Source organism: Cotesia glomerata, linkage group LG3 (assembly GCF_020080835.1).
Source record: "Cotesia glomerata isolate CgM1 linkage group LG3, MPM_Cglom_v2.3, whole genome shotgun sequence".
NCBI classification, from domain to species: domain Eukaryota; kingdom Metazoa; phylum Arthropoda; class Insecta; order Hymenoptera; family Braconidae; genus Cotesia; species Cotesia glomerata.
The window spans coordinates 3,097,798-3,111,643 of NC_058160.1; the positions used below are offsets into that span (position 1 = coordinate 3,097,798).

The window sequence follows — 13,846 nt, forward strand, 5'->3', positions numbered from 1 at the left end:
TATTTTTCGAGTCAACTTTTTTTATATCGATAATAAAGAAATCGATCGTTCTCTTGCTTACCAACAATGCAGCCAACGATGAAAAATAAAAATAATAATAATAACAAAGTTTTGTTTTTTTTCTTTTACAATTATTGTTATTGTATTTTTATGTTATTATTGTCTTATGTCGTCTAAAAACAATGTTTTGTTACTTAACAATTTAAAACTAACTCCACAAAACTCGTAAAATTTTTTGACATATTTAAACTGTGAAGATGAAAAAAAAATAATATATTGCAGAAAAAAAAAAAGTTATCTTACAAATCAACACAAAGAGAATCATCTGCATAAATTATTTCTTATAAAAAAATTTTTAAAAAAATAACCTAAAAAAAATAAGAGAAATTTTTTTCTCCAACAATATTGTGGTAAAATTTAGTATTATTTATTTAAAATTTTTCTAAAAGTGTTTTTGTATTTATATAAATATTTAACCTCAAGAATCTTTTCTTTTATCTGATCTAGATATATTAAGATTTTATTTTCTTATCTTTTAATCCATCTATTATGTTTTTTCTGTCAAGAAAAAAAACAATAATAAACAATGAAAATTTTTATTTTATATTTTACAAATCACAATTTTTTTTTTTTTTAATTTTTTTTTTTCACATAAAATGTTAAAATTGAAACACTTGATTTAAAAATTATTAATTACAGAAATGAATTTTTTAATTAATTTATTTTTATATAAAAATTTAAAATTTAAACAATTGATTTAAAAATAATTAATTACAGAAATGGATAATTATTCAGCACCGAGGTATGAAACAAAAATAGAATCGTTCGACACGTGTATGATTGATGTCCAAGGAAGAGACATAACAGCTGGAGTAGTCAGCCAGAGTCACCAAGGAACGAGATACGACAATGATCACACCGATAACAATGAAGCGACGCCGATCCGGGAACAGGACCATGAACAGCGTCACACGATTCAAATAACGACGATACAAAACACCACGGGCCAGAACATGACTTTGACACCTATAAGACTGCCGGCTATTTTGGACGGGGAATTTTTTTCAGTTGTCAGAGTCGATGATACCAATGTCACTGTTCGCTGTCAGCAGTGTAGTAAATTGCTCAACGGGAATCTTAAATCTACGGGGAATTTTTTGAGTCACATTAAAGTAAATGTTTATAATTTATATGGGAATAGAATTTTTTATTAGACACTTGATAATTTTCTAATTTATTTTTAATAATAAAATAGGCTTGGAAAATTATTTATTAAAAATTGCTGTAATAATTTACTAGGAACCTTGCAGTTATTTTATTAAATAATGACTTTTGTTAAATTACACTGTACTTTCTTAACTATTGACGTTTTTAAAGATATAAGCTCATCCCGATGTTTCACTCATCAAGAGCTTTCATTTGAGTACCCACATGCATTTTTCATATATTTTTCATATATACATATATATAATATATATAAATATATGAAAAATTGATGTGGGTACTCAAATGAAAGGTCTCGATGAGTGTAATGTCGCGATGAGCTTATATTTTTAAAAATATCATTAGTTGACAAGATATTTGTGAAATTCCACTGTACTTTCTTAACTATTGACGTTTCTAAAGATATAAGCTCATCCCGATGTTACATTCATCAAGAGCTTTCATTTGAGTACCCACATGCATTTTTGATATATTTTTTATATATACATATATATTATATAAATATATGAAAAATTGATGTGGGTACTCAAATGAAAGTTCTCGATGAGTGTGATGTCGGGATGAGCTTACATCTTTAAAAATATCATTAGTTGACAAGATATTTGTGAAATTCCACTGTACATTCTTAACTATTGACTTTTTTAAAGATATAAGCTCATCCCGATGTTACACTCATCAAGAGCTTTCATTTGAGTACCCACATGCAATTTTGATATATTTTTCATATATACATATATATAAATATATAAAATATATGAAAAATTGATGTGGGTACTCAAATGAAAGGTCTTGATGAGTGTAACATCGGGATGAGCTTATGTCTTTAAAAATATCAATATTTCACAAGGTAAAAGGTCATTTCTTAATTATGTATCTAGAGATAGAGCATTTTCGAATGCAGCCTAAATAATTATCATAATAAATTGACTACTGGTGAGAATGATATGAAACCATGAAAAGGCACAACTCCAGGTCAAGACCTTTCTAGTGATACCAAATTTAGCCATAAAACCCATTTTATCATATAAATACACTGGCCACAAAACTTTGCTTATTCTCTTAATAATATAAATTAGAGCTTCCAAAGATAGAAATTTAAAATAAATTTTTCTTGCCAAAATTTATTAATTAAAAAATCTGAAAAATGGTTGACGATTGCTCTCCGAGCTCAAAAATTCAAAAGTTATATAAAAAAAAAACAATTATTTAAAAATGTTTAAATGACTATAACTTTTAAAAGCGTCGTTCGATTTTGATGTACTTGGTTTGTCAGGTCTTATTAATTATTAAATATTTAAAAGCGGGAAGTTAAAAATTTCTAAAAATTATCAAGTGTCTTTCAATTTCAATATCATAATTTATTTTTTATATTTTATATAATGTTTTGAAATTTTTATAACAAATAAATCATGATAAAAGAATTTAATTTTTAAAATTCGCACTTTTAACATTTTTTAATTTCTACAGGTGGAATTTTTTTTCTACATTTTTTTTTTCATATTTAATTGTTATAAAATTTTAAAAAAATTGTAAGATTTTTGATTATTCCACTGACATTTTTTTATTAATAAGTTGTTTTTTTAGAGAGTACATCCCACGATAATTGATAAAATAAAATGCAAGTCAAATCAACGTAAGCCAGCAATAGCATATGTTGACATGTCATCGGAAAAATCTCCTGAAATAATAAAAACTAAGCGGGGTTACCGGAAATGTTCGAAACAAGTCAGTATATTTATCATTTATCTTATCTTATAATTTATAATAATCAATTTATGTATATAAATGATTATTTTTCACCAGGAAGAAGAGCCGCAAGTCAACAGCGAGGAAGTGTTCGACCCAAATCCAGAAATGTGGATCGAAACGACTCCAAATAAAAAACGAAAGGACGAGTCGGATGCCGACATGAATAAGTTCTTGAATTCGAGCAACACGTCCACTATCGCAGACGAGTTTGACGCAATTGGGAAAAATGTTGCTGCTAAATTACGCGGTATGAGGTTGGACCAGAGGATAGTAGCTGAGAAGCTCATTAACGATGTGCTGTTTGAGGCCCAGCTCTGTACCCTTCACCGAGACTCAAGTCTTCAAGTTTAATCTAATTATTATTTGATAAATAATTCCATTAAGTTAAATTATACTTATGAGATTTGATAACAAAACTATTTTTTCAGTAAATTTAAAAGTATCAGAATAAAAATCTCAATTTTTTATAACTTATAACTGTAAAAAAGAGAATATTTAAAAAAAAAAAAAAAAGTTATAACGAGTAATGTAAATAATATTTTTATTCAATGATTAAAATAGCTGCCGAAATATTTGTACACTAAGAATATTAAAAAATTTATCTCTTTACAATCACAATGTTTATCATTTTTCGCATAAATGCCAAAGTCGAAATCAGCTAATATAATTATTATTTATTTAAATATAAATAACTAGTTTAACTTAACTTATTAATACAAAACGTTTTCATAAAAAAAAAATTTTTATATATAAATATAATTATATTTATATTCATAAATAAGTATCAATATATAAGTGTAATTGATGTGAAAAAAAAACTAAGCATACGCGAAGTCAGTCCGTAGTTCTTAAAAGAAAAATACTGAAGAATTGGAATAATTAATTAGTTAATAATTTTAAATTAATTTCCCTTGGTGGATCTAGATTACAGTTAAGGGGGAACACCACACGGAAAAAAAAAACAGGAATAATTACAGTATAAAATGTAAAATCGGTCCCATTTTTTCTAAAACATTTTTTGAATTTAATTTTCAGAGCTTTTAATGTAAATATTACATTCTGCGATAATTCTTATAAAATCTGTAATAATTACAATCTTAAATTTTAATTTTTCCAGTTTTCATCACGAAGCGCAACGTTGCATTATATACTGTAATTTTTCGAGTTTTCTTTTTTCCGTCCACTGTGACGGTCGAAAAAAAAGGTGATTTTCGGAAATTTTTTAACAGGGAAAATGAAGGAATTTGGGGATCGTATTATTTTTATTTTATTAAGAGAACATTAAAGATTATTACACTAAATTTTTATTAAAAAATATTCAATTATTACAAAGTTATTAACAATCTCGTAGAGCACTAGAAAAAATTCTCTCCATGGTCGCATCAATAACTTAAAGGCAGATTATCTGAAAATAAAAACCCAAATTGCTTTTTAATCAGTAAGGATGTAGTTATCGTTGCATGTACGGAATTTTAAAAATTTTGATTTTAATGATTTTTTTAGTCGGGTTAAAACAAAAAAAAAAAAAAAACTAAAAATAATGAGAAAATTTTCAGTCGCCATTTTTTTGAAAATTAAAATTTGAAAAAAATTTTTAATGAACGTATTTCGGCTCTTTTTCTTTAAATAATTTTCAAGCCGTAAAAGTTAGCTTAAATCTACCCAGAAAAAATAATTTACTTGAATCAAGTAAATAATTTTGAAGAATTTCATCTTCTTGATTTGAGTAGAAAACTTCTTAAACTAAGAAATTCTTCTGGGTTTAAGTAAATTTTACTTGATTCAAGTAAAATTCTTCAAAATTATTTTCTTGGTTTAAGAATTTTTCTCTTGATTCAAGTTAATTTTTTTTTCTGTGTATTAAATTTATTTTAAAGTTCACATCATTATCTTCAATTTTAGCTATTATTCGTCGACTTTTGATACTTTTTTCAATTAATTTAGTTGGGAAAATTAAAAATAATCAAGAATAGGGTAGAAGTACCGTTTTTGGCCACCTTAGCACCGTTTGTGCTCAGTTTTAATTAATTATTAAAAAATTATAATATTATAACCATATTTTTGTTAAGTTTTAAAAAATTTATATTAAAACAAATTGAGTTTGTAATGGTTTATTAATATAAATTAATTTCTATCGTTTATTTAAACAATAAATGGCCACAAACGGTACTTCTACCTTATATTAATTTTTAGTTTTTATCATCAAATGATTTTCATCCGTTACAAATCCTATTTTTTAGATCAATGTCTTTGAATATCTATTTGTTGTAGTCAATCTCATTTTCAAAATTCTGTACGTGCAATGATAATTACATCCTTACTAATTAAAAAGCAATTTGGGTTTTTATTTTCAGATGATCTGTTTTTGAGTTATTGATGCGACCTAGAGGGGGGAATTTTTTCTAGTGTTCTACGAGATTGTTAATAACTTTGTAACATTTAAATATTTTTTAATAAAAATTTAGGGTAATAATCTTTAATGTACCCTTAATAAAATAAAAATAATCCGATCCCCAAATATGATACTAAAGTTAGCCGACGATTTAATTTTTTGATTTTTTTTTAATAATTAAATTAGAACAAAAAAATATTTTAAAAAAATTGCACTTACAGTTTTTTACAAATGAATTTTTTTTTCTTTTTCTTAGTCATTTTTTCAATAAAAAAAATTTTTTTAATTTTTAAATGTCGACTAACTTAATTTTTATTCATAATAATAAAGTTAGCCGACGTTTTTAATTTTTTGATTATTTTTTAATAATTATATTAGAGCCGAAAAAATATTTTTAAAAAATTGCACCTTCAATTTTTCAAGTTTTTTACAAATGAAATTTTTTTTTAAATTTTTTTATAATAATTTTTTCAATAAAAAAAAATTCTAAAAATTTTTAGATGTCGGCTAACTTAATTTTCATTTTTTATTCCCCAAATTTGTTTATTTTCCGTCAAAAAAATTCCCGAAAATAATTTTTTTTTTTCGATCGTCACAGTGGTGTTCCCCCAAATTAATATCCACCAAATTAAAAGAATAAATAATTAACTCGCATAAATACGGCGTTGTTTTGGTTTCAGAATGGCATGATATACACCAACTGATAGAATGCAAAGACCCATACTGATAAAAATAGCGTAAAACATATAAGTGTACCAGAAACTGTCCCAGTCTTCGAGGGTGAACCAAGTCACGGTCATTACTGTATTTTGCAAAATAACAAATATGTGATAAAATAGCAGCCACTTGTCGGCATACTTGAACTTGATGCGGTACTCGATAATACTAACTATATAAACTGAGCCGAGCCACAGATTAACAATAAACGTTGTGATGTTGAAGTCTTTTGCGTAATAAAATAAATAGCTGAGCATTACCGCGTAGTGTACCGCGATAACTCCCGCGAGCCAGAGAGGGTAAAACTCATAGAACAGAGCTATTGCGAATACACGAGCGAGAATGAAGAAGAACCACCAGATAAATGCAACAAATTTTCCCACCGGGTCGTCTTCCTCGACGATTTTTATTGAGTCGATGCGACGAGGAAGGCGCAAACTGCGCCAGCGACTCGGCGCTTGAGGACTCGACTCGTCGTTGACTATCCTCTCGGTGGACTTTCCCGGGTCTTCGGCGGCTGTCTCGGCTTCCAAAGACTCCCGGATTACTGAGTCCGGACGAGGTGGTGCTTGCATTTCTGGAACTGGCAGAGGTGTCACGCTGGTTATTCCTCTCAACGGGGCTGGTGGCGGAATTATTTGAGCATTTTTTGGTGGTAATGGTGGTGTTGATGATATTTGCCGCTCCAGGGTCACGCGGGTCAATTCAGTCTCCTGAATTATTGATAGTTTTGATGATAATGCTGAAGGGTTCAAATTTATATCCTGGTTTTGTGATGATGGTGGTTTTAATGGTTTGTTTTCATCCAAATTTCCAAGTTCCTTCAATAAATAAAAATAAAAATTAATAATATTTAGCTATTAAAAAATAATTGATGCAGTAAATACATACTGTAATTATAAGTATTATTTTTTTATGATTTAAAAAATAATAAATCTTTTTAAGAAATTATAAGTAAAAAGTGATAGAAATAAAACCATTATTATTATTATTATTATTATTATTATTATTATTATTATTAAAATAATAATAATAATAATAATTTACGTCTTTAAATTTTATTTTTACTATCTATACTAATATATATATATATATTAATAATTATTAAGAGAATAAGCAAAATTTTGTGGCCAGTGTATTTATATGATAAAATGGATTTTTATGGTTAAATTTAGTATCGTTAGAAAGGTCTTGACCTGGAGTTGTGCCTTTTCATGGTTTCATATCATTCTCACCAATAATCAATTTATGATAAGTATTTAGGCTACATTCGAAAATGCTCTATCTTTAGATACATCATTAAGAAATGACCTTTTATCTTGTCAACTAATGATATTTTTAAAGATATAAGCTCATCCCGCCATTACACTCATCGAGACCTTTCATTTGAGTACCCACATCAATTTTTCATATATTTATATATATTATATATGGACACTGTTATGCATTCATGTGTTAAGTGCTATGGAAATCCTATGTACTTAACACACTATTGCATAACAGAGTCCATATATGAATATATGAAAAATATATCAAAATGCATGTGGGTACTCAAATGAAAGCTCTTGATGAATGTAACACCAGGATGAGCTTATATCTTTAAAAAAGTCAATAGTTAAGAAAGTACAGTGGAATTTCACAAATATCTTGTCAGTTAATGATATTTTTAAAAATATAAACTCATCCCGACATTACACTCATCGAGACCTTTCATTTGAGTACCCACATCAATTTTTCATATATTTTATATATTATATATATGTATATATGAAAAATATATCAAAATGCATGTGGGTACTCAAATGAAAGGTCTCGATGAGTGTAATGTCGGGATGAGCTTATATCTTTAAAAATGTCAATAGTTAAGAAAATACAGTGGAATTTAACAAAATTCATTATTTAGTAAAGCAAAATTTTATTTATTTATAGTTCACAAGTCACGGCAGTCACATAGTGACTGCAAGGTTGCTAGTTATTATTAATATTATTAAATCATAAAAGTGAATAACAATAATAATTATATTTATAATTGAATTTAATCAAACTGATTGATACTAAACATCTAATCAATTTTAATAAAAAAAATTTTATTCAAATTATGAAACTAATACTTAATTAATACAAATAAAAATCGTTATTTTTAATTTAATTAAAAATAATAAATACCTGCAATTGATATTTTTTCAACCACATTGCCCATGGTAATCGACGACCATTAGCTCTTTGACTTTCAAATCTTTGAAACGATGCAGTTTGGACTGCCAATACAACAATTGACATAAAAATACAGAGTACTTGAACGACAACTATAAAAAAATTTTTTTACGTTAGTAAATTTAATTCTTATTACTCTTAACTAACAATAAATTACTATTAAAAAAAAAAAAATAAAACCTACTTGACTGATATGTACGATCAGTATAACGCTCCCTTAATAGTAAATGGATCTGAAAAATAGCTTGAGGTGCAGCTTGAAACCACGATTGTAAAAAAAAATACAATTCAATAGCCGCTGGTGCAGCAGCAACACTCAATGATTTATTTCTTTCATCACCGCTCAATAATATTGCATCTATTATCACAACTATTTGACCAGCGAATCTGTAATTAAGTAATTAAATAAATTAAATTAGTATAAATTTATTTAAATAAATAAATAAATGAATTTTTAAAAATATAATAGTTACCTGTATAAAGCAAAAAATGGAAAAGCAACAAGCTGACACAGCTGAATAAAGAACCAGGCAATCACACCCTTGGTGACTTTTTGGTCCTCAGTCATCCACCAGTCGGGTCTGGAGACTGTTAGCACGAAATAAGCCACCGCGGGAGCATACATCAACCCGATGGTCAAGCCACCCCATATTGGGTTGTTCTCTCGAAAATGCTGAATCGCCACCACCAGGTCACTCGAGAAGTTTATCATGTAAATACAGCAGCTGACTATCGTCGGTATTAAAAATACAAGGTAAATTTGTTCCGTAGACTTGAGCGGAATTTTTAGACATCTCGTTGATTTTTTATCACAAATCGGCTCCAGTGCCATTGCCATTTTTCTTATTACTTAATATAAATACAATTACGGTAATTAATTAAATGCTATTTAATTTTTATCACTATCACTGTTGCTACGGATAAAGTAAAAATAGTTATGTAAAACATTAGTGTCTTATAATTTATCACACGTTACGTTGTTTTATCTTTATTGTAAATAATGCTGATGATAAATATGAATCACCTTATTAATCACTTAATCGTAGTTAATTAGCTGAATTTTCATTTGGTATTTATAAATATGTCTAATACTTTTTAAATCGGAGCAGTCTTTTATTTATCGAACAATTAAGCACACTTTTTTTTTTTAGCAGCACTTGTCACTTATCATAATTAATTTTTTGTGACATTTAGCTTGCTAAATACCTTTTAATTAATAAAATAATTACCCGGTTGTGTTAATGATTTATAATTGCACTAAAAAAAGATAAAATTTATAAATAACTATAATTGGACTAAAAAAGATATTTTTTTTTAATGATAATTTTTTACAATAAAAAATTTTTAAATATTATTTTAATAACTTAAAAAAATTATGATACTAAAATCTAAAAATTTTTAATTATCTTTTAACAATTCAATAAAATATTTTTTTTTTTAATAAAAAATTTTAAAATTTTTTATGAAAATTAAATTTAATAATTTTTAAAATTGAATTTATTTAAATAAATAAATAAATTCAATAAACTATTTTTTTTTTAATAATAAAAAATTTTTTTAATATAAAATTCTAAAATTTTTTATGAAAATTAAATTTAAAAATTTTATAACAAATAAATGATGGCAAAAAATAATTAGAAAAAAAATTGACATGTAAAAATTTGAAAAAAAATAAAAAATGCAATTTTTTAAGAATAATTCTTTGGAACAAATTTTTTTGATAAATAAAATTAAAAAATTGTTATGTGACTGCTAACTTTAATGTCATAAATTTTTTAAAATAAATTTAATTATACCACAAACAATATTTCAGACTCCAATTTTAGTATCAAAAATTTATAAATATTTACACTTTAAGAAATATTTTAACTTTACCACTTGAATTTTAAATTCCGAAAAAATAAAACTGAGTATAATTAAAAATCCTTTTAATATAAATATTAAGTAATCACTAATCACGTCGTCTAACCTTGATAAGCGCGCACACCAGGTGAAAATAATGGCTTTAACCGCGGTACAGTTATAATGATAAAAGACTCTGTATCCTCACACTTGTACGAATCCATGTGTTTACATCCAATAATAATAACAACAATAATTACAATTATGAAATGGTTAATGTCCGTGACAGACACAACTGAATAAAATGAAGACTGCTGGCTTACATCGAGGACTTGGCTTAATTTTCCTGCTACGTTCCAAGCTAAAAAATAAAATAAAAATATTTTGAGATTAAAAAATATACTGATGGTATAAAAGATAACGCGACTCAGCCCGAGAGCGAGAAGGAAAGAGTTTTACAAGTTACAATAGAGGAAAAAAGACAAACAACCGAGCGTGAGTATGTATAATAGATAAATAAATATTTATGAATATAAATACCTATATAAATGTGTACTTATGATACATAGGAAGAAAAAAGCTGACTGACATAATATGAGAGCTGACACTGACAGCTGAATGGAACCAAAGTATAGATATAAGTAGAGAGAGTAATATAGTAATAAAATATTATATTATTATTAATGTAATATGTAAAGATAATAAGAAATTAGTCTTAATTTATTAATAATAAAGTTAGCCCACATTTTGTATTTTTTTATTTTGATTAATTTATTAAATTATGACTAAAAAATATTTTTAAAAAATTGCACTTATTGTTTTTGAAGTTTTTAACAAATGAAAAAATTTTTTTTTAATAATTTTTTAATGAAAATTAATTTAGCAGATATTTAATAATTTTAAGAATTTTTTTAACAAATTAATTATGGCAAAAAAAATTTAGGAAAAAAAATTGACATGTAGAAATTTTAAAAAATTAAAAATACAATTTTTTTAAAATAATTTTTTAAACCAAATTTGTTTGTGAAAAAAAAATTAAAAAATGGTCGAGACTGCTTACTTTAATGTCATAATTTTTTAATAAAAAAAATTATAACAAATTTTAGATGTCGGCTAACTTTATATTCATATTAATTTAGCAGATATTTAATAATTTTTAGAATTTTTTTAACAGATAAATAATATGGCATCAAATTTAGTTGTCACTTGACAATTTTTTAATTTTCTTTAACAAGCAAATTTGTTCCAAAAATTATTTTTAAAAAATTGCATTTTTAAGTTTTTAAAATTTTAACATGTCAATTTTTTTTTTTTAATTTTTTTTGTCATAATTTATTTGTTACAAAAATTTTTAAAATAATCAAATATCTGCTAAGTTAATTTATGAAAATTAAGTTAGTCGACATCGAAAAATTTTTAGAATTTTATTTATTAAAAAATTATTACAATAAAATAAAAAAAAATATTCATTTGTAAAAAACTTGAAAAACTGTAAGTGCAATTTTTAAAAAATAATTTTTGATTATAGTTTAATAAATAAAAAAAAATTAAAAACGTCGGCTAACTTTAGGATCATAATTAATTTTTATATAAATAATGGCAAAAAAAATTGACAAGTGAAATATGACATTAAAGTTAGCTGTCACTTGACAATTTTTTAATTTTATTCTACAAAAAGATTTTTTCCAAAAAAATATTTTTAAAAAATTGCACTTATAGTTTTTGAAGATTTTAACAAATGAAAAAAATTTTTTTTCATTTTTTTAATAAAAAAAATCATAAATTTTTAGATGTCGGCTAACTTTATTTTCATTTTTTTTTCTTATTTTTTTGCCATAATTTATTTGTTATAAAATTTTTAAAATTATTAAAGATGTGCTACATTAATTTTCATAGTAGAAATTTTAAAAAATAAAAAATGCAATTTTTTTAGAATAATTTTTTTGTTAAATAAAATTAAAAAATTATCGTGACTGCTAACTTTAATGTCATGAATAAGAAGAGTCAAATAATCAAGACTAAAGACTACACTAGAGACACAAGAGAGATTATATTAGGTATATATGACCGTACCGAGTTGGGTTTAACTGCGAGCACTAACACCATGTTTATGTACGGGTACTGTTACTGATAAGTATGTAAGTACTTTGTAATATATAAGTATACATCACTGATGTGAAAAAATTACTCTGTCGTCTAGAGACACCAGACACGTACATATAAGTAATGTTTCACTTCAATGCTGGATACTGATGGTGCTGGTGCTGGTTGCGACTGACGGCCGGTGTCGCATCGGTACCGCTATGTCCTATGTACTAAAACTAAGTACACGTACTTGGACCTGAGCATGGAAAATTCATGATTATTTTTATATGGACTCGATACTTTTTGTTTACACTGGTCTTTACTTACTTGACTTGATACCTGTTTGGTGGTCGATGTTTGAGTAAATTCGCTCCCACGGATAAGGATTTGTCGAGAGTTGGAATACATATGTATATATATTATTTAATATATGTATATATGACACTTGACAATGGCCGCTAATTTATTGATTCGCTTTCTAGTCATTTTACTGGAATTTTTCATTTGCAGTTTCTTAAACTTGTGGATTTAATGTGAAAATTAAGTTAGCCGATATCTAAAAATTTTTAGAATTTTTTTTATTAAGAAAAAAATTCATTTTTAAAAAACTATAAATGCAATTTTAAAAAAATATTTAGTTCTAATTTAATAATTAAAAAAAAATTGGAAAAGTTTGGAATTTTTTTTTTTTATTGATTTTATTTACTAAATTTTTTTTTTCAGGTGCGAAGAAAATTTACCAAAAATCTTGGATATTTTTTAATGATACAGTTTCATTAATTTTGAAATGATGTTGATGAAAAAAAAAATTTTTTTTGTTTTTAATTTATCAATTGTAGTCAATAAAATATGTAAAATAATATAACTTATAATTAATAATTTTTTTACAAACTAAAATTTGTGAAAATTAGTTTTTAATCACAAAGTTCAGCATTTTAAAATATTGTAAAAAAATTACAGAAAAGTAATGATTGATAAAGAAATGAAATTATTGATAAATAATTTAGATATTTAGTATCTTAGCATTGATAAAATGACAATTAACTTGTTCTATTATCATGTTGATAAAATTAAAAGCTATTGTGTAGATATATAATTTTTATAATACAGATTCTTTATAGTCACGGTACTGGTATGAAACTAAAAATTTTTATAGTAATTTATAGTTTTTCAAACTTTATGACATTAAAGTTAGCTGTCACTTGACAAATTTTTAATTTTATTTAACAATTAAATTAACTCTAAAAAATTATTTTTAAAAAATTACATTTTTTATTTTTATAAATTTCTAAATGTCAATTTTTAACTTCCTGCTAAGAAAATCGAAGATTTTCAAAAATCGGGAAGTTATTGTTTTTACCCCGTTTTGCAAAAATCGAGTTTTCATCAGATCTCGACGTGTGAAGGCCATAGGAAGCTTCCCTGACTACCCCCGCGAGGTTGTCACGGTGTGTGTGTGTGTGTGTGAAAGTATGTGAACCGCTTATAACTTTTGATCGGCTCATCCGATTTTATCGCGGTTGGTGCCATTTGAAAGGGCTTGGCCAAACTTAGATTTTTAGTATAATTTGGACCGATTCGGATCAGTAGATTTTGAAAAATCTTCAAAAAACTAAAAAAAAA

The 13,846-nt window shown here is 25.6% G+C and overlaps 2 protein-coding genes across 10 annotated transcripts; one reads left to right on the forward strand and one right to left on the reverse strand.

The window, feature by feature from the left end:
• The first annotated feature begins 141 nt into the window (after window positions 1–141).
• LOC123262127 lies at window positions 142–3,384 on the forward strand. Of its 2 annotated transcripts, none has more exons than XM_044724215.1 (4): window positions 142–407; window positions 778–1,172; window positions 2,809–2,949; window positions 3,028–3,384. In XM_044724215.1, the coding sequence occupies exons 2-4, from the start codon at window positions 780–782 to the stop codon at window positions 3,322–3,324; spliced, it is 831 nt and encodes a 276-aa protein (XP_044580150.1). In that variant the 5' UTR covers window positions 142–407; window positions 778–779; the 3' UTR covers window positions 3,325–3,384. The 2 variants fall into 2 exon arrangements, with proteins under 2 accessions (XP_044580150.1, XP_044580149.1); XM_044724214.1 differs by having other exon boundaries at window positions 143–410.
• Window positions 3,385–5,937: 2,553 nt separating this feature from the next.
• On the reverse strand, window positions 5,938–12,718 carry LOC123262114. Of its 8 annotated transcripts, none has more exons than XM_044724179.1 (7): window positions 12,551–12,718; window positions 12,327–12,479; window positions 10,266–10,499; window positions 8,770–9,145; window positions 8,481–8,683; window positions 8,249–8,388; window positions 5,938–6,903 (listed from the first exon to the last, which is right to left on the reverse strand). In XM_044724179.1, exons 2-7 carry the CDS (start codon window positions 12,355–12,357, stop codon window positions 6,010–6,012), a joined length of 1,878 nt encoding a protein of 625 aa, XP_044580114.1. In that variant the 5' UTR covers window positions 12,358–12,479; window positions 12,551–12,718; the 3' UTR covers window positions 5,938–6,009. The 8 variants fall into 8 exon arrangements, with proteins under 8 accessions (XP_044580114.1, XP_044580117.1, XP_044580115.1 ...); XM_044724182.1 differs by having other exon boundaries at window positions 12,356–12,479; window positions 12,551–12,716; XM_044724180.1 differs by having other exon boundaries at window positions 12,212–12,479; window positions 12,551–12,716.
• Window positions 12,719–13,846: the final 1,128 nt, after the last annotated feature.